Consider the following 23,340-nt stretch of genomic DNA (forward strand, 5'->3'; position numbering starts at 1 on the left):
ATGGATATGTATAAGACCAGCTACACAGTACGTAATACATACAGTTAAATAATGGATATGTATAAGACCAGCTACACAGTATGTAATACATACAGTTAAATAATGGATATGTATAAGACCAGCTACACAGTATGTAATACATACAGTTAAATAATGATATATATAAGACCAGCTACACAGTACGTAATACATACAGTTAAATAATGGATATGTATAAGACCAGCTACACAGTATGTAATACATACAGTTAAATAATGGATATGTATAAGACCAGCTACACAGTATGTAATACATACAGTTAAATAATGGATATGTATAAGACCAGCTACACAGTATGTAATACATACAGTTAAATAATGGATATGTATAAGACCAGCTACACAGTATGTAATACATACAGTTAAATAATGGATATGTATAAGACCAGCTACACAGTACGTAATACATACAGTTAAATAATGGATATGTATAAGACCAGCTACACAGTACGTAATACATACAGTTAAATAATGGATATGTATAAGACCAGCTACACAGTATGTAATACATACAGTTAAATAATGGATATGTATAAGACCAGCTACACAGTATGTAATACATACAGTTAAATAATGGATATGTATAAGACCAGCTACACAGTACGTAATACATACAGTTAAATAATGGATATGTATAAGACCAGCTACACAGTACGTAATACATACAGTTAAATAATGGATATGTAATTATGTAATGGATATGTATAAGAGCATTAAGTTGTCGTGCCTGATTGAAGTCGTAATTTTTTACTCCATTGCGTTATAACCGTTTTTATCCAAAACTACGTATTTCAGCAAACAAAAAGGCACACAGTTACACAGGACACACATAGGTACAAAGAAAGCATTAAAGAATGGGGATTTACAAGTATGGACAAGTATGAACTAGTGAGTGACTGGATGTAGTGACGGTACACTCTTCTGGGTGCATCGCTCTAGAAGTCATTATGGAAGATATCCTTATTACAGGGTTCTAAACTATAGCTTCAGTATATGCTGGCTTCCAGTACATCAATAATACATTGACAATGTCTAAACATTTGTGTACAGTGAAGAAAAACCTGTATATCTTAATGATTAATATTGGTTAAAAATAATGTCTCCACAGATTTTGTGAACACAAACTGGAGTCCAGGTAAAGGAAGAACTGATTTCTAATATTTTGAATGTACTTTTTCTTGGAATATTGTTTGCAGTTATAGTATGATAGATAATTAATGTAGTACATGTTTTATTACATTGTGTCTGTGTGTTTGGCACTAAATTTGACAGAAGTTTCCATCAATCTCACCACTGGCATAACACAGATTCTCTGGACCCCGCAAGGTCGGAGTCCCCCCCCTAAAATAAAAATTAGTACAGACTACCGATCACTGACCATGGTGCTGAAATCGCGACATGTCTATGCGGCTCCATGCCTATCGAATCGATGCTTTCTGTGGTGCCAAGGTTTAGCTTTGGCTAATGGATAAATGTTCATTGGTAGTTTAATAAACCTAGTTTAATAAAGGTAAAATAAAACAAATGTTTTTCCAAGGACTGCCCCTTTGACTTAACGTTGCAGTGAAGTAAAATAAGTAAATAAAATAAAATAAATGTAGTGATACTTTCGACCACCATTGGGAGGAAAATACACATTAATTCGACAGAGGACGTTGACATGTTCCTCGTAAGGTCTGGATGGTCTTCTGACTTATAAAACCGTGGGAAATCAAACAAATAAGTCATGAAAACAAACATATTTTAAAGTAATTCTAGTGCCTGATTTCGGGGACTGTCAGCTTGTGGGCCCCCGAGTGGTGTAGCGGTCGAAGCACGGCATCTCAGTGCTAGAGGCGTCACTACTTGGTTTGATCCCGGGCTGTATCACAACCGGCTGTGATGGGGAGTCCCATAGGGCGGCGCACAATTGGCCCAGCGTTGTCCGGGTTTGGGGAGGTTTTGGCCGGGGTAGGTCCTCATTGTAAAATAAGAATTTGTTCTTAACTGACTTGCCTAGTAAAATAAAGGTAAAATAAAAAATAAATAAAAATTGTAAAGTAAGAATTTGTTTCTTAACTGAATTGCATAGTTTAAATAAAGGTTAAATAAAATACATTATTAATTAATTATAGATATTACTGAACTGCTGTATTTGAAGTACAACTCCCTTCTGCCCAGTTTCACTGATGTTGCTACGGCAACTCAAGCTGTTTTTACCATCCCTATAACTGTTGCTTCTGCAGAGAGATCATTTTCTAAACTAAAACTCATAAAGAACTATCTAAGAAGCATTAGTCTCTCGGTCTGATATGAGTTTTTGAACACCTCAGTAAGCTCCACTCATTACACCTGAGCTGTTGTAGCCTTGACAACAGCATTTGTTCACTGACTATCCCCTCATACTATCAATCAGTTTGTTTTTTACTTTTTCACTTTTTCAGTCACATTCCGGAAGCCCAAGAAAACAAACATTTAGCTTCCTATCACATATGGAAAAGAAAAAGGTTTATGAATGAATTTATGGAGGGTTACTGTCAAAATAATTTATTATATATACATATATAAAAAATAGGCTCTTGGTCTCCACACCTTCCTGGGACTGCTGGGGTGTCAGATATGCCAGTGTTTCTCCCCATATGTTCACTAAGATTAAAGTCATTATAGGTCTGCATAGTTTGAGGTCTAGGTTGAACAACACAAATGTCCTTTAACAGTAGTTTGAGATATCCATCAGTATGTTGCTCATTTTCATAACCAACAGTCTCTCACTCTATATTTCAGACTTTGAAACCATCAGAAGACATGCAGGTGTGTTTTATACTCTGTGACATCCACAAATTATTACATACCATATGAAACGTAACATATTATACCAAATAGTGTCTCGGATTTACTTACAGAATAATAGCAAATGCTTGCGACCACTTTGGTGGATTTGACAGCTCTTAACACAGTTCCACGTCCGACACTGTCAAAACAACCACTATGTGTAAAGCAGATCTGATTGAATCAAACCCTAAATCACGTATTAACATTAGTTAACCAGGTTCTTACCCATGACGTAATGAAAACTGGACCACTAATCGTGGAAGACGGACTTCCGGCGCCGACTGAGATGGCCGCCTCGCTTCGCGTTCCTAGGAAACTATGCAGTTTTTTGTTTTTTTACGTGTTATTTCTTACATTAGTACCCCAGGTCATCTTAGGTTTCATTACATACAGTCGAGAAGAACTACTGAATATAAGATCAGCGTCAACTCACCATCAGTACGACCAAGAATATGTTTTTCCGCGACGCGGATCCTGTGTTCTGCCTTACAAACAGGACAACGGAATGGATCGCATGCAGCGACCCAAGGAAACGACTCCGAAAAAGAGGGAAACGCGGCGGTGTTCTGGTCAGACTCCGAAAAAGGGCACATCGCGCACCACTTCCCAGTATTCTTCTTGCCAATGTCCAGTCTCTCGACAACAAGGTTGATGAAATCCGAGCAAGGGTGGCATTCCAGAGGGACATCCGAGACTGCAACGTTCTTTGCTTTACGGAGACATGGCTTACTGGGAAAACGCTATCCAGGGCGGTGCAGCCAACGGGTTTCTCCACGCATCGCGCCGACAGAAACAAACATCTCTCTGGTAAGAAGAGTGGCGGGGGCGTATGCCTCATGACTAACGGGACATGGTGTGATGAAGGAAACATACAGGAACTCAGATCCTTCTGTTCACCTGATTTAGAATTCCTCACAATCAAATGTAGACCGCATTATCTTCCAAGAGAATTCTCTTCGATTATAATCACAGCCGTATATATCCCCCCCCAAGCAGACACATCGATGGCTCTGAACGAACTTTATTTAACTCTTTGCAAACTGGAAAACATTTATCCGGAGGCTGCATTCATTGTAGCTGGGGATTTTAACAAAGCCAATCTGAAAACAAGACTCCCTAAATTTTATCAGCATATCGATTGCGCAACCAGGGGTGGTAAAACCTTGGATCATTGTTACTCCAACTTCCACGACGCATATAAGGCCCTGCCCCGCCCCCCTTTCGGGAAAGCTGACCACGACTCCATTTTGCTGATCCCTGCCTACAGACAGAAATTAAAACAAGAGGCTCCCACGCTGAGGTCTGTCCAACGCTGGTCAGACCAAGCTGACTCTACACTCCAAGACTGCTTCCATCACGTGGACTGGGACATGTTTCGTATTGCGTCAGATGGGAATATTGACGAATACGCTGATTCGGTGTGCGAGTTCATTAGAACGTGCGTCGAAGATGTCGTTCCCATAGCAACGATAAAAACATTCCCTAACCAGAAACCGTGGATTGATGGCAGCATTCGCGTGAAACTGAAAGCGCGAACCACTGCTTTTAATCAGGGCAAGGTGTCTGGCAACATGACTGAATACAAACAGTGCAGCTATTCCCTCCGTAAGGCTATTAAACAAGCTAAGCGTCAGTACAGAGACAAAGTGGAATCTCAATTCAATGGCTCAGACACAAGAGGCATGTGGCAGGGTCTACAGTCAATCACGGACTACAAGATGAAATCCAGCCCAGTCACGGACCAGGATGTCTTGCTCCCAGGCAGACTAAATAACTTTTTTGCCCGCTTTGAGGACAATACAGTGCCACTGACACGGCCTGCAACGGAAACATGCGGTCTCTCCTTCACTGCAGCCGAGGTGAGTAAGACATTTAAACGTGTTAACCCTCGCAAGGCTGCAGGCCCAGACGGCATCCCCAGCCGCGCCCTCAGAGCATGCGCAGACCAGCTGGCCGGTGTGTTTACGGACATATTCAATCAATCCCTATACCAGTCTGCTGTTCCCACATGCTTCAAGAGGGCCACCATTGTTCCTGTTCCCAAGAAAGCTAAGGTAACTGAGCTAAACGACTACCGCCCCGTAGCACTCACTTCCGTCATCATGAAGTGCTTTGAGAGACTAGTCAAGGACCATATCACCTCCACCCTACCTGACACCCTAGACCCACTCCAATTTGCTTACCGCCCAAATAGGTCCACAGACGCATTCAACACCATGCAATCTCAACCACACTGCACACTGCCCTAACCCACCTGGACAAGAGGAATACCTATGTGAGAATGCTGTTCATCGACTACAGCTCGGCATTCAACACCATACTGTCATTGACACTGACCCAACTCCAGCCATTTTAATAATGGAAATTATGTAAATATATCACTAGCCACTTTAAGCAATGCTACATATATAATGTACCCTCCAAGCTCGTCATCAAGCTCGAGACCCTGGGTCTCGACCCCGCCCTGTGCAACTGGGTACTGGACTTCAGGACGGGCCGCCCCCAGGTGGTGAGGGTAGGCAACAACATCTCCTCCCCGCTGATCCTCAACACGGGGGCCCCACAAGTGGGGTGCGTTCTGAGCCCTCTCCTGTACTCCCTGTTCACCCACGACTGCGTGGCCACGCACGCCTCCAACTCAATCATCAAGTTTGTCAGGACGACACAACAGTGGTAGGCTTGATTACCAACAACGACGAGACGGCCTACAGGGAGGAGGTGAGGGCCCTCGGAGTGTGGTGTCAGGAAAATAACCTCACACTCAACGTCAACAAAACTAAGGAGATGATTGTGGACTTCAGGAAACAGCAGAGGGAACACCCCTATCCACATCGATGGAACAGTAGTGGAGAGGGTAGCTAGTTTTAAGTTCCTCGGCATCCACACATCACAGACAAACTGAATTGGTCCACTCACACTGACAGCGCGTCGTGAAGAAGGCGCAGCAGCGCCTATTCAACCTCAGGAGGCTGAAGAAGTTCGGCTTGTCACCAAAAGCACTCACAAACTTCTACAGATGCACAATCGAGAGCATCCTGGCGGGCTGTATCACCGCCTGGTACGGCAACTGCTCCTCCCTCAACCGTAAGGGCTCTCCAGAGGGTAGTGAGGACTGCACAACGCATCACAAGCTTCTGGGGCAAACTACCTGCCCTCCAGATGACACCATTTTGAAAAGAACACCACCCGTTGTTCACAGGAAGGCCATAAAGATCATCAAGGACATCAACCACCCGCTCATCAAATCCCACTGCCTGTTCACCCCGATCCCTCCTATTCATCCAGAAGGCGAGGCTAGTCTCAGTAGTCAGGTGCATCAAAGCTGGGACCTGAGACTACCCTCTCATTCCTCTGACTGATTCGGCTGCCTTCGAAAACAGCTTCTATCTCAAGGCCATCAGACTGTTAAACAGCCACCACTAACACTGAGTGGCTGGCTGCCAACACACTGTCATTGACACTGACCCAACTCCCCAGCCATTTTAATAATGGGAATGGTGCTTGCCTACGGAGCTGTGAGGGGAACGGCATCCTTATCATTTATCGCCCTTGATGGGAAATTATGTAAATATATCACTAGCCACTTTAAACAATGCTACCTTATATAATGTTACTTACCCTACATTATTAATCTCATATGCATATGTATATACTGTACTAGCTACATCATCGACTGCATCCTTATGTCACACCATGCCTCCCTAACCTTCACTAGCCACTTTAACTATGCCACTTTGTTTACTTTGTCTACACACCATCTCATTTATGTATATACTGTGGCCTCCCAATGGTGGAACATCTACTGACGCTGCAATCACCACCTTCTGTACACACCTCATCTTTCTCACCTGTTCACCTCTTTCATAATACCTAGGGATGTACATGTTCCCTTCAACCCCTAAGTTTTACACTGTTGTACTGTCCCACTGGATGTCAGACACCAATTAGTTTTGGAATTGACTTAGTTAGATACTCTACATCATTGTTGGTTATCACTGCCATTAACTATGCCACTTTGGAACTAGAAGCACATCTACTGTATTTCGCTGTACCACTCACTCATTCAATATCCATCATGCTTCCTTAACCCCTTACACTGTGTATGGTGACAAACAAAATTTAACATCTGCTAACCATTTGACAAATTTGATTTGATTGGATTTGATGTGTCAGTGATCAATACAGTAACATGTTGTACCCACTGATGATGATGTCATGATGTCATTGTGTTTACCATAGTGTATTATACCACTGATGTTGATGTAATGATGTCATTGTGTTTACCATAGTGTATTATACCACTGATGATGATGTCATTGTGTTTACCATAGTGTATTATACCACTGATGTTGATGTCATGATGTCATTGTGTTTACCATAGTGTATTATACCACTGATGTTGATGTCATGATGTCAGTGTGTTTACCATAGTGTATTATACCACTGATGTTGATGTCATGATGTCATTGTGTTTACCATAGTGTATTATACCACTGATGTCATGATGTCATTGTGTTTACCATAGTGTATTATACCACTGATGTTGATGTCATTGTGTTTACCATAGTGTATTATACCACTGATGTTGATGTCATGATGTCATTGTGTTTACCATAGTGTATTATACCACTGATGTTGATGTCATTGTGTTTACCATAGTGTATTATACCACTGATGATGATGTCATGATGTCATTGTGTTTACCATAGTGTATTATACCACTGATGTTGATGTCATGATGTCATTGTGTTTACTATAGTGTATTATACCACTGATGTTGATGTCATTGTGTTTACCATAGTGTATTATACCACTGATGTTGATGTCATGATGTCATTGTGTTTACCATAGTGTATTATACCACTGATGTTGATGTCATTGTGTTTACCATAGTGTATTATACCACTGATGATGATGTCATGATGTCATTGTGTTTACCATAGTGTATTATACCACTGATGTTGATGTCATGATGTCATTGTGTTTACTATAGTGTATTATACCACTGATGTTGATGTCATTGTGTTTACCATAGTGCATTATACCACTGATGTTGATGTCATTGTGTTTATCATAGTGTATTATACCACTGATGTTGATGTCATTGTGTTTACCATAGTGTATTATACCACTGATGATGATGTCATGATGTCATTGTGTTTACCATAGTGTATTATACCACTGATGTTGATGTCATGATGTCATTGTGTTTACTATAGTGTATTATACCACTGATGTTGATGTCATTGTGTTTACCATAGTGTATTATACCACTGATGTTGATGTCATGATGTCATTGTGTTTACCATAGTGTATTATACCACTGATGTTGATGTCATTGTGTTTACCATAGTGTATTATACCACTGATGATGATGTCATGATGTCATTGTGTTTACCATAGTGTATTATACCACTGATGTTGATGTCATGATGTCATTGTGTTTACTATAGTGTATTATACCACTGATGTTGATGTCATTGTGTTTACCATAGTGCATTATACCACTGATGTTGATGTCATTGTGTTTATCATAGTGTATTATACCACTGATGTTGATGTCATTGTGTTTACCATAGTGTATTATACCACTGATGTTGATGTCATGATGTCATTGTGTTTACTATAGTGTATTATACCACTGATGTTGATGTCATGATGTCATTGTGTTTACCATAGTGTATTATACCACTGATGTTGATGTCATTGTGTTTACCATAGTGTATTATACCACTGATGTTGATGTCATTGTGTTTACCATAGTGTATTATACCACTGATGTTGATGTCATGATGTCATTGTGTTTACTATAGTGTATTATACCACTGATGTTGATGTCATTGTGTTTACCATAGTGTATTATACCACTGATGATGATGTAATGATGTCATTGTGTTTACCATAGTGTATTATACCACTGATGTTGATGTCATGATGTCAGTGTGTTTACCATAGTGTATTATACCACTGATGTTGATGTCATGATGTCATTGTGTTTACCATAGTGTATTATACCACTGATGTTGATGTCATGATGTCATTGTGTTTACCATAGTGTATTATACCACTGATGTTGATGTCAGTGTGTTTACCATAGTGTATTATACCACTGATGATGATGTCATTGTGTTTACCATAGTGCATTATACCACTGATGTTGATGTCATGATGTCATTGTGTTTACCATAGTGTATTATACCACTGATGTTGATGTCATTGTGTTTACCATAGTGTATTATACCACTGATGTTGATGTCATGATGTCATTGTGTTTACCATAGTGTATTATACCACTGATGTTGATGTCATTGTGTTTACCATAGTGTATTATACCACTGATGTTGATGTCATGATGTCAGTGTGTTTACCATAGTGTATTATACCACTGATGTTGATGTAATGATGTCATTGTGTTTACCATAGTGTATTATACCACTGATGTTGATGTAATGATGTCATTGTGTTTACCATAGTGTATTATACCACTGATGTTGATGTCATGATGTCAGTGTGTTTACCATAGTGTATTATACCACTGATGTTGATGTAATGATGTCATTGTGTTTACCATAGTGTATTATACCACTGATGTTGATGTCATGATGTCATTGTGTTTACCATAGTGTATTATACCACTGATGTTGATGTCATTGTGTTTACCATAGTGTATTATACCACTGATGTTGATGTCATGATGTCATTGTGTTTACCATAGTGTATTATACCACTGATGTTGATGTCATTGTGTTTACCATAGTGTATTATACCACTGATGATGATGTCATGATGTCATTGTGTTTACCATAGTGTATTATACCACTGATGTTGATGTCATGATGTCATTGTGTTTACTATAGTGTATTATACCACTGATGTTGATGTCATTGTGTTTACCATAGTGCATTATACCACTGATGATGATGTCATTGTGTTTACCATAGTGCATTATACCACTGATGATGATGTCATTGTGTTTACCATAGTGTATTATACCACTGATGTTGATGTCATTGTGTTTACCATAGTGTATTATACCACTGATGTTGATGTCATGATGTCATTGTGTTTACCATAGTGTATTATACCACTGATGTTGATGTCATGATGTCATTGTGTTTACCATAGTGTATTATACCACTGATGTTGATGTCATTGTGTTTACCATAGTGTATTATACCACTGATGTTGATGTCATGATGTCATTGTGTTTACTATAGTGTATTATACCACTGATGTTGATGTCATGATGTCATTGTGTTTACCATAGTGTATTATACCACTGATGTTGATGTCATTGTGTTTACCATAGTGTATTATACCACTGATGTTGATGTCATTGTGTTTACCATAGTGTATTATACCACTGATGTTGATGTCATGATGTCATTGTGTTTACTATAGTGTATTATACCACTGATGTTGATGTCATTGTGTTTACCATAGTGTATTATACCACTGATGATGATGTAATGATGTCATTGTGTTTACCATAGTGTATTATACCACTGATGTTGATGTCATGATGTCAGTGTGTTTACCATAGTGTATTATACCACTGATGTTGATGTCATGATGTCATTGTGTTTACCATAGTGTATTATACCACTGATGTTGATGTCATGATGTCATTGTGTTTACCATAGTGTATTATACCACTGATGTTGATGTCATGATGTCATTGTGTTTACCATAGTGTATTATACCACTGATGTTGATGTCAGTGTGTTTACCATAGTGTATTATACCACTGATGTTGATGTCAGTGTGTTTACCATAGTGTATTATACCACTGATGTTGATGTCAGTGTGTTTACCATAGTGTATTATACCACTGATGTTGATGTCAGTGTGTTTACCATAGTGTATTATACCACTGATGATGATGTCATTGTGTTTACCATAGTGCATTATACCACTGATGTTGATGTCATGATGTCATTGTGTTTACCATAGTGTATTATACCACTGATGTTGATGTCATTGTGTTTACCATAGTGTATTATACCACTGATGTTGATGTCATTGTGTTTACCATAGTGTATTATACCACTGATGTTGATGTCATTGTGTTTACCATAGTGTATTATACCACTGATGTTGATGTCATGATGTCATTGTGTTTACCATAGTGTATTATACCACTGATGTTGATGTCATTGTGTTTACCATAGTGTATTATACCACTGATGTTGATGTCATGATGTCAGTGTGTTTACCATAGTGTATTATACCACTGATGTTGATGTAATGATGTCATTGTGTTTACCATAGTGTATTATACCACTGATGTTGATGTCATGATGTCAGTGTGTTTACCATAGTGTATTATACCACTGATGTTGATGTAATGATGTCATTGTGTTTACCATAGTGTATTATACCACTGATGTTGATGTCAGTGTGTTTACCATAGTGTATTATACCACTGATGTTGATGTCAGTGTGTTTACCATAGTGTATTATACCACTGATGTTGATGTCATGATGTCATTGTGTTTACCATAGTGTATTATACCACTGATGTTGATGTCATTGTGTTTACCATAGTGTATTATACCACTGATGTTGATGTCATTGTGTTTACCATAGTGTATTATACCACTGATGTTGATGTCATTGTGTTTACCATAGTGTATTATACCACTGATGTTGATGTCATTGTGTTTACCATAGTGTATTATACCACTGATGTTGATGTCATTGTGTTTACCATAGTGTATTATACCACTGATGTTGATGTCATGATGTCAGTGTGTTTACCATAGTGTATTATACCACTGATGTTGATGTAATGATGTCATTGTGTTTACCATAGTGTATTATACCACTGATGTTGATGTAATGATGTCATTGTGTTTACCATAGTGTATTATACCACTGATGTTGATGTCATGATGTCAGTGTGTTTACCATAGTGTATTATACCACTGATGTTGATGTAATGATGTCATTGTGTTTACCATAGTGTATTATACCACTGATGTTGATGTCATGATGTCATTGTGTTTACCATAGTGTATTATACCACTGATGTTGATGTCATTGTGTTTACCATAGTGTATTATACCACTGATGTTGATGTCATGATGTCATTGTGTTTACCATAGTGTATTATACCACTGATGTTGATGTCATGATGTCAGTGTGTTTACCATAGTGTATTATACCACTGATGTTGATGTAATGATGTCATTGTGTTTACCATAGTGTATTATACCACTGATGTTGATGTCATGATGTCATTGTGTTTACCATAGTGTATTATACCACTGATGTTGATGTCATGATGTCAGTGTGTTTACCATAGTGTATTATACCACTGATGTTGATGTAATGATGTCATTGTGTTTACCATAGTGTATTATACCACTGATGTTGATGTCATGATGTCATTGTGTTTACTATAGTGTATTATACCACTGATGTTGATGTCAGTGTGTTTACCATAGTGTATTATACCACTGATGTTGATGTCATTGTGTTTACCATAGTGTATTATACCACTGATGTTGATGTCATTGTGTTTACCATAGTGTATTATACCACTGATGTTGATGTCATGATGTCATTGTGTTTACCATAGTGTATTATACCACTGATGTTGATGTCATTGTGTTTACCATAGTGTATTATACCACTGATGATGATGTCATGATGTCATTCTGTTTACTATAGTGTATTATACCACTGATGTTGATGTCATTGTGTTTACCATAGTGTATTATACCACTGATGTTGATGTCATTGTGTTTACCATAGTGTATTATACCACTGATGTTGATGTCATGATGTCATTGTGTTTACCATAGTGTATTATACCACTGATGTTGATGTCATGATGTCATTGTGTTTACTATAGTGTATTATACCACTGATGTTGATGTCATTGTGTTTACCATAGTGTATTATACCACTGATGTTGATGTCATGATGTCAGTGTGTTTACCATAGTGTATTATACCACTGATGTTGATGTCATGATGTCATTGTGTTTACCATAGTGTATTATACCACTGATGTTGATGTCATGATGTCATTGTGTTTACCATAGTGTATTATACCACTGATGTTGATGTCATGATGTCATTGTGTTTACCATAGTGTATTATACCACTGATGTTGATGTCAGTGTGTTTACCATAGTGTATTATACCACTGATGTTGATGTCAGTGTGTTTACCATCGTGTATTATACCACTGATGTTGATGTCAGTGTGTTTACCATAGTGTATTATACCACTGATGTTGATGTCAGTGTGTTTACCATAGTGTATTATACCACTGATGATGATGTCATTGTGTTTACCATAGTGCATTATACCACTGATGTTGATGTCATGATGTCATTGTGTTTACCATAGTGTATTATACCACTGATGTTGATGTCATTGTGTTTACCATAGTGTATTATACCACTGATGTTGATGTCATTGTGTTTACCATAGTGTATTATACCACTGATGTTGATGTCATTGTGTTTACCATAGTGTATTATACCACTGATGTTGATGTCATGATGTCATTGTGTTTACCATAGTGTATTATACCACTGATGTTGATGTCATTGTGTTTACCATAGTGTATTATACCACTGATGTTGATGTCATGATGTCAGTGTGTTTACCATAGTGTATTATACCACTGATGTTGATGTAATGATGTCATTGTGTTTACCATAGTGTATTATACCACTGATGTTGATGTCATGATGTCATTGTGTTTACCATAGTGTATTATACCACTGATGTTGATGTCATGATGTCAGTGTGTTTACCATAGTGTATTATACCACTGATGTTGATGTAATGATGTCATTGTGTTTACCATAGTGTATTATACCACTGATGTTGATGTCATGATGTCATTGTGTTTACCATAGTGTATTATACCACTGATGTTGATGTCATTGTGTTTACCATAGTGTATTATACCACTGATGTTGATGTCATGATGTCATTGTGTTTACCATAGTGTATTATACCACTGATGTTGATGTTATTGTGTTTACCATAGTGTATTATACCACTGATGATGATGTCATGATGTCATTGTGTTTACCATAGTGTATTATACCACTGATGTTGATGTCATGATGTCATTGTGTTTACTATAGTGTATTATACCACTGATGTTGATGTCATTGTGTTTACCATAGTGCATTATACCACTGATGATGATGTCATTGTGTTTACCATAGTGCATTATACCACTGATGATGATGTCATTGTGTTTACCATAGTGTATTATACCACTGATGTTGATGTCATTGTGTTTACCATAGTGTATTATACCACTGATGTTGATGTCATGATGTCATTGTGTTTACCATAGTGTATTATACCACTGATGTTGATGTCATGATGTCATTGTGTTTACCATAGTGTATTATACCACTGATGTTGATGTCATTGTGTTTACCATAGTGTATTATACCACTGATGTTGATGTCATGATGTCATTGTGTTTACCATAGTGTATTATACCACTGATGTTGATGTCATTGTGTTTACCATAGTGTATTATACCACTGATGTTGATGTCATGATGTCATTGTGTTTACCATAGTGTATTATACCACTGATGTTGATGTCATTGTGTTTACCATAGTGTATTATACCACTGATGTTGATGTCATTGTGTTTACCATAGTGTATTATACCACTGATGTTGATGTCATGATGTCATTGTGTTTACCATAGTGTATTATACCACTGATGTTGATGTCAGTGTGTTTACCATAGTGTATTATACCACTGATGTTGATGTCATGATGTCATTGTGTTTACCATAGTGTATTATACCACTGATGTTGATGTCATGATGTCATTGTGTTTACCATAGTGTATTATACCACTGATGTTGATGTCATGATGTCATTGTGTTTACCATAGTGTATTATACCACTGATGTTGATGTCAGTGTGTTTACCATAGTGTATTATACCACTGATGTTGATGTCAGTGTGTTTACCATAGTGTATTATACCACTGATGTTGATGTCAGTGTGTTTACCATAGTGTATTATACCACTGATGTTGATGTCAGTGTGTTTACCATAGTGTATTATACCACTGATGTTGATGTCATTGTGTTTACCATAGTGTATTATACCACTGATGTTGATGTCATGATGTCATTGTGTTTACCATAGTGTATTATACCACTGATGTTGATGTCATTGTGTTTACCATAGTGTATTATACCACTGATGTTGATGTCATTGTGTTTACCATAGTGTATTATACCACTGATGTTGATGTCATCGTGTTTACCATAGTGTATTATACCACTGATGTTGATGTCATGATGTCATTGTGTTTACCATAGTGTATTATACCACTGATGTTGATGTCATGATGTCATTGTGTTTACCATAGTGTATTATACCACTGATGTTGATGTCATTGTGTTTACCATAGTGTATTATACCACTGATGTTGATGTCATGATGTCAGTGTGTTTACCATAGTGTATTATACCACTGATGTTGATGTAATGATGTCATTGTGTTTACCATAGTGTATTATACCACTGATGTTGATGTCATGATGTCATTGTGTTTACTATAGTGTATTATACCACTGATGTTGATGTCAGTGTGTTTACCATAGTGTATTATACCACTGATGTTGATGTCATTGTGTTTACCATAGTGTATTATACCACTGATGTTGATGTCATTGTGTTTACCATAGTGTATTATACCACTGATGTTGATGTCATGATGTCATTGTGTTTACCATAGTGTATTATACCACTGATGTTGATGTCATTGTGTTTACCATAGTGTATTATACCACTGATGATGATGTCATGATGTCATTCTGTTTACCATAGTGTATTATACCACTGATGTTGATGTCATTGTGTTTACCATAGTGTATTATACCACTGATGTTGATGTCATTGTGTTTACCATAGTGTATTATACCACTGATGTTGATGTCATGATGTCATTGTGTTTACCATAGTGTATTATACCACTGATGTTGATGTCATGATGTCATTGTGTTTACTATAGTGTATTATACCACTGATGTTGATGTCATTGTGTTTACCATAGTGTATTATACCACTGATGTTGATGTCATGATGTCAGTGTGTTTACCATAGTGTATTATACCACTGATGTTGATGTAATGATGTCATTGTGTTTACCATAGTGTATTATACCACTGATGTTGATGTCATGATGTCATTGTGTTTACTATAGTGTATTATACCACTGATGTTGATGTCATTGTGTTTACTATAGTGTATTATACCACTGATGTCATGATGTCATTGTGTTTACCATAGTGTATTATACCACTGATGTTGATGTCATTGTGTTTACCATAGTGCATTATACCACTGATGTTGATGTCATGATGTCATTGTGTTTACCATAGTGTATTATACCACTGATGTTGATGTAATGATGTCATTGTGTTTACCATAGTGTATTATACCACTGATGTTGATGTAATGATGTCATTGTGTTTACCACAGTGTATGTTTCTCTCCACAGTGGATGTGACTCTAGACCCTGATACTGCACATCGTAAACTCATCCTGTCTGATGACGGGAAACAAGTGAGACATGGAGAACTAGATCAGGTTCTCTCTGACAACGGGAAGAGGTTTACAAATTGGTCCTGTGTCCTGGGAAATGAGGGCTTCTCAGGGAAGTTCTACTATGAGGTGAAGGTGGAGGGGAAGACTGAGTGGACTTTGGGGGTGGTCATACAGTCCATCAATAGGAATGAGAGTTTTATACCAATCCCTCATAATGGATACTGGACTGTGGAGCTGAAGGATGGAGAGTACACAGCTCACGCTGATTCCCCTGTCACCTTCACCCCGAGAGAGGAGCCCCAGAAGGTGGGGGTGTTTGTGGATTATGAGAAGAGACAGGTCTCCTTCTACAATGTGGAGGACAGGTCTCATATCTACTCTTTCACTGACTGCTCCTTCACTGAGAAACTCTATCCATTCTTCAACCCTGGTGATTCAGATAGTATTTCACTGGTCGTCTGTCCTGTGGATGCCACTGACTGACTGTTTTAAATCAAACAAGGTGCAATTGTTATTTGTGAAATGCTTGTTACTCTGCTAATGTGCAGTAAATATACTGTATATAATTTTAAAAAGTGCTGAACAAGTAGTTATATTGACAACATCCGTCCGAGCTCATTTATGTCTTAGTGGAAATGACGGATTGTCTCTTATCCGCTCCTCGTTCCACACTCACTCAACAGCCTGCCTCACTGCCTGATAGATAGTCAGCAGCAGCAGATCACATTTAAATATATATATTTTTGAAATGGCATGTTGGCCGCGGTGCAATCTAGAAGTTGAACAACCCACGACCAGTATATTTTCACCTGCGACATCGTTTTCAAAGTAACCCAATTACAGGAATTTGCGAACATTGCAACCCTGAGTTCAAGTGCGAAACCGAAAGTATCCTTGGCTGTAGACCGTTGGTTGTAATGTAGCCCAGGCGTATGACTCTAATGCAGCCTTCTGTTACTCTTTAAGGTCCAATGATCTTTATATACTGAACAAAAATATAAACGCAATATGCAACAATTTCAAAGGTTTTACTGAGTTACAGTTCATGTAAGGTAATCAGTCAATTAAAATAAATAAATTTGGCCCTAATCTATGGATTTCACATAACTGGGCAGGGGCATAACCATGGGTGGGCCTGGGAGGGCATAGGCCCACCCACGTGGGAGCCAGGCCCAATGACTAGGAGCCAGGCCCAGCCAATTGGAATGAGATTTTCCACAAAAAAGGGCTTTATTAGAGACAGAAATAGTTTCATCAGCTGTCCGGGTGGCTGGTCTCAGATGATCCCGCAGGTGAAGAAGCCGGATATGGAGGTCCTGGACTGGCGTAGTTACACGTGGTCTGCAGTTGTGAGGTCGGTTGGAGTCCTGCCAAATTGTCTAAAATGACGTTGGAGGCGGCCCATGGTAGAGATATTAACATTCAATTATCTGGCAACAGCTCTGGTGGACATTCCAGCAGTCAGCATGTCAAATGCACGCTCCCTCAAAACTTGAGACATCTGTAACATTGTGTTGTGTGACAAAACTGCACATTTAAGAGTGTCCCCTGCACAAGGTGCATCTGTGTTATGATCATGCTGTTTCATCAGCTTTTTGATGTGTCACACCTTTCAGGTGGATGGATTATTTTAGCAAAGGAGAAATGCTCACTAACAGGGATGTAAACAAAATTGTGCACTAAATTAGAAATAAATACTGTACATGTTTTGTGCATTATGGAACATTTCAGGGATGTTTTATTTCAGCTCATGAAACATGGGACCAACACATTACATTTTGTATTTATATTTTTGTTATTATCAGTGGTGTACTTACTTTGGCAGCCTAAACAGCTAAAAGTGAATTGATTCTTAATTGCAATATGGTTCTAGAATCATAAAGCCCTTGACTTTCATGTCACATAAAAATCATTTCACAAATGCAAAATATACCCTTACTGTATGTAACAGTGTAATTTTAAACCGTCCCCTCGCGCGAACCAGGGACCTTCTGCACACATCAACAACAGTCACCCACGAAGCGTCGTTACCCATCGCTCCACAAAAGCCCGCGGCCCTTGCAGAGCAAGGGGAACTACTACTTCAAGGTCTCAGAGCTAGTGACGTAACCGATTGAAACGCTGTTTAGCGCGCACCGCTAACTAAGCTAGCCGTTTCACATCCGTTACATGTACAATGTTTTAACTGGCTTTATAACAGCTGCTGTGGACAGTATTTTTCAGTGACAGCATGTTTCTGGCAGCCTTCTTCCATTACACACAGGTGTTTGAAGCATGCTAGACAGCTAATTAGCACAGCCTCTGTCTTCCATCTGTTATCCATAAACATGTGTTGTAACATGGAGATATGGCTGAGTGGGAACACTAACCCTCATCCTATCAAGGTGTGTACCAATTTAACCCTTTGTTTTTTTGACAATTATTTCTCACTGATATGAAAGATAATCCTTATGCTTTTAAAACCGTAACCCAAGTGATGCATGTTAAACCGAGCATCATGGAACGTCTTTAGGATACGCCCCTTTTTTTCAATTTTTGCCTAAAATGACATGACAAATCTAACTGCCTGTAGCTCAGGACCTGAAGGAAGGATATGCATTTTCTTGATACCATTTGAAAGGAAACAATTTGAAGTTTGTTGAAATGTGAAACAAATGTAGGAGAATTTAACACATTAGATCTGATAAAAGATAATACAAAAAAAAAAACTAGTTAAAAAAGCATTCCTAGCCCAGGCGCAATTTAGACTTTTGCCACTAGATGGCAGCATTGTACGTGTAAAGTTTTAGAGTGAAGTAATGAACTATTGCATATCTATTAAAAATGTTGTATCAAGACTGCCCAAATGTGCCTAATTGGTTTATTCATACATTTGTGCACTCTCCTCAAACAATAGCATGGTATTATTTCACTGTAATAGCTACTGTAAATTGGACAGTGCAGTTAGATTAACAAGAATTGAAGCTTTCTGCCCATATCAGATATGTCTATGTACTGGATTTATTTTTGTTTCTTACAACCTCATGCTAATCACATTAGCCTACATTAGCGCAACCGTCCCGAGGACGGGACACTGGCCTGAAGAAGCTGTAGTACTCCCACCTACAGAAGAGGCCTTCTTCCAATGACTCTTATGTGTAATGTAATGGACCTGAGACTCTTATGACTCTTGTGTGTAATGTAATGGAACTGAGAGTCATGACCTGAGAGTCATGACCAAGACCTAGATGTAATGTAGTCTCAAAGACTGTACAGTATGGTAGCCTGTAGATTTGGTTCAGTGCACAAGTTCAAACTGTAGATTCCAACATCCATCCCTACTAGTCTACAAAGGTGATTTAGTTTTAGCTCGTCGGTGGCCTAGATGTGGGCAGAGATTTCACAATGGAATATAAACCATTTACAGTTTTATGAATATTCAATCTAAAGTGTATATGGAAATAACAAAATCAGTATTACATCAAAAATCAACATCAGACAGGGACAGCTGATCAGCTGATCAAGATCATCTATATATAAATCTGGAACCTGATTAACAGACAACATGACCGTCTCATATGAAATATATTGCATATACCAATCAAAATGACCTATTAAGTTTGTTCATTAATGTAAGTAATTTAGGCCTACCACCCTAGTCATTTAGCTAACTGACAGATTTTGTAACAAAATTACTTCTCCTTTTATAAGTGACAGTAAATTAGGCCTTCTTATTAGAAAGCTGCAGCATGTTTTAAAAAATGTTCAAACTGTCAGTAGGCCTATTGGGAGGAGGACAGGAATCTCTGAGTGGGAGATAACCTTTATTATGGTGTCATCCACCAGGGTAGCCTAGTGGTTAGAGTGTAGAGACGGCAGGGTAGCCTAGTGGTTAGAGTGTAGAGACGGCAGGGTAGCCTAGTGGTTAGAGTGTAGAGACGGCAGGGTAGCCTAGTGGTTAGAGTGTAGAGACGGCAGGGTAGCCTAGTGGTTAGAGTGTAGAGACGGCAGGGTAGCCTAGTGGTTAGAGTGTAGAGACGGCAGGGTAGCCTAGTGGTTAGAGTGTAGAGACGGCAGGGTAGCCTAGTGGTTAGAGTGTAGAGATGGCAGGGTAGCCTAGTGGTTAGAGCGTTGGACTAGTAACTGGAAGGTTGAAAGTTCAAATCCCCGAGCTGACAAGGTACAAAACTGTCGTTCTGCCCCTGAACAAGGCAGTTAACCAACTGTTCCTAGGCTGTCATTGAAAATATGTTCTTAATTGACTTACCTAGTTAAATAAAGGTAACATTTAAAAAAAAAATCAAGTTGGATTCTAGGAGTGATGACAGTCTGCCTCGGTGTCACTCAAAGTAGGCAGAAGTCCAGATTTAAAAATCTCTGAATAATCAATCATTCACACAAAGCCTATAGGAAATTAAGTTACTGCAGGCTATTTGGCATAGCCAATATCTGTTACCATGCATTAGGCCTAACATTGCACTGTGTGCCATATTCACATATTATAATGATGTTGCGAGCCTATAGGCTACACCATAATATACTTGATTTGTAGCCTCCACTTTATTCATGTATAGCCTATAAAATAACATTGCTGCAATTTTCAATCTTATAGGAGAACTGACATTACATAATATCTGAAGATGTAGGACGGCTGAGATCTACGCAGACTACTCGCCCCCTAAAAGGCCTGTCGGCTCGCGTACAATGTTGAATGGATTATTAGCAGGGCCGGGGGAACTGGGAAGCGGGTGTGAGGTAAACCCGCCCCTCGTCTTCTTTAGCAACTGCCTGTGTTATTTTGGGATCGGGAACAAAGTATTTCGGTCTCAATGACAACATGAAGCACATATGAGTTATGAGAGAATGGTCTGACAGTACGCATCGATGCACGGATTTTAAGAGCACCTAATTGTATCCAAGATAGGCTATATGATTAATAACTGTATATAAGGGTTTTCTTCTGGTGAAAGAGAGGCGGACCAAAATGCAGCGTGGTGGTTATTCATGTTTTTAATAAAGACGACTATACATGAACAGACTATACAAAACAAGAAAAGTGAAAACCTAAACAGTCCTATCTGGTGCAAACACAGAGACAGGAACAATCACCCACAAAACCAAACACAAAACAGGCTACCTAAATATGGTTCCCAATCAGAGACAATGACTGCCTCTGATTGAGAACCATATCAGAGGCCAAACATAGAAATAGACAAACCAGACACACAACATAGAATGCCCACCCAGCTCACGTCCTGACCAACACTAAAACAAGGAAAACACATACGAACGATGGTCAGAATGTGACACTGTAGCCTAGCCTATAGCCAATAGGACTAGCGCCTAGCATATACAGAGCCTTCGGAAAGTATTCAATCCACTTGACTTATTCCACATGTTGTGTTATAGCCTGAATTCAACATGGATTATAATGTATTTATTTTCTCACCCATCTACACACACTACCCCATAATAACAAATGGGAAACAGGTTTTTCGCCATTTTTGCAAATGTATTGAAACTGAAATACAGAAATATTTCATTTTCCATATATATTGACACCGCTAAGTCAATACATGTTATAATTATGTGTGGCAGTGATTACAGCTGTGGGTCTTTCTGGGTAAGTCTCTAAGAGCTTTGCACACCTGGATTATACAATACTTGCACATTATTATTTTCTTCTAGCTCTGTCAAGTTGGTTGTTGATAATTGCTAGACAGACATTCTCAAGTCTTGCCGTAGATGTTCAATCCCATTGAACATTAAATGTCACCTTGGTAAGCAACTCCACTGTAGATTTGGCCCTGTGTTTTAGGTTATTGTCCTGCTGAAAGGTACATTTGTCTCCCAGTGTCTGTTGGAAAGCAGACTGAATCAAGTTTTCCTCTAGGATTTTGCATGTGCTTAGCTATATTCCATTTTTTTAAAACTCCCTAGTCCTTGCCAATGACAAGCATACTCATAACATGATGCAGCCACCACCATGCTTGAAAATATGAAGAGTGGTACTCAGTGATGTGTTGGATTTGCCCCAAACGTAACGCTTTGAATTCAGGACATAAAAGGTCATTTCTTTGCCACATTTTGTGCAGTTTTACTTCAGTGTCTTATTGCAAACAGGATGCATGTTTTGGAATATTTTTGTTCTGTACAGGCTTCCTTGTTTTTACTCTGTCATTTAGGTTACTATTGTGGAGTAACTACAATGTTGTTGATCCATTATTTGACTTGTTAAGCACATGTTTACCCCTGAATTTATTTAGGCTTCCCATAACAAAGGGATCGAAAACTTATTGACTCACATTACAGCTTTTCTTTTGAATGAATGTGGGTATTGTATTGTGTGTAGGAGGCCAGTGACATAACATCTCAATTGAATCCAGGCTGTAAAACTGCAGAATGTGTAAACAAGTAAAAGGTTAGGCTCTGTAGTCTCCATCCCAACAGCGTGCACATTACCAGTGCCCCATAGGCATGGTTCACACCCCCATTCAGACCCACCATCACCAAACAGTACTGCATCAAGTAAATGTCATTCGTGGAGAGTTTGTCTCACTCACATGTTTTATTAATTATTATAAACAGGGTGGTTCGAGCCATGAATGCTGATTGGCTTACAGCAGTGGTATATCAGACCGTACACCATGGGAATGATAAAACATTTATTTTGAATTACTTTAGTAACCAGTTTATAATATCAATATGGCGCCTCAGGGGTTTGTGGTATATGGCCAATATACCACGGCTAAGTGCTGTATCCAGGCACTCTGCATTGCGTTGTGCATAAGAAGAGCCCTTAGCCGTGGTATATTGGCCATATACCACACATCCTTGGACCTTATTGCTTAAATAACCTATAGGCATGATGTCATTCATGGAGAGTTTGTCTCACTCATATGTTTCATTAATTAATAACCTATAGGCATGATGTCATTCATGGAGAGTTTGTCTC

General features: G+C 38.6%; 1 protein-coding gene across 1 annotated transcript; it reads left to right on the forward strand.

Moving 5' to 3' along the window:
• Positions 1-2,715: 2,715 nt before the first annotated feature.
• Positions 2,716-17,484, forward strand: LOC124017347 (E3 ubiquitin-protein ligase TRIM39-like). The gene is made up of 2 exons (XM_046332600.1): positions 2,716-2,828; positions 16,360-17,484. Exons 1-2 carry the CDS (start codon positions 2,756-2,758, stop codon positions 16,887-16,889), a joined length of 603 nt encoding a protein of 200 aa, XP_046188556.1. The 5' UTR covers positions 2,716-2,755; the 3' UTR covers positions 16,890-17,484.
• The last annotated feature ends 5,856 nt before the right edge of the window (positions 17,485-23,340 follow it).

The sequence above is a fragment of the Oncorhynchus gorbuscha genome, unplaced genomic scaffold (assembly GCF_021184085.1).
Source record: "Oncorhynchus gorbuscha isolate QuinsamMale2020 ecotype Even-year unplaced genomic scaffold, OgorEven_v1.0 Un_scaffold_1902, whole genome shotgun sequence".
In the NCBI taxonomy this organism is placed as follows: domain Eukaryota; kingdom Metazoa; phylum Chordata; class Actinopteri; order Salmoniformes; family Salmonidae; genus Oncorhynchus; species Oncorhynchus gorbuscha.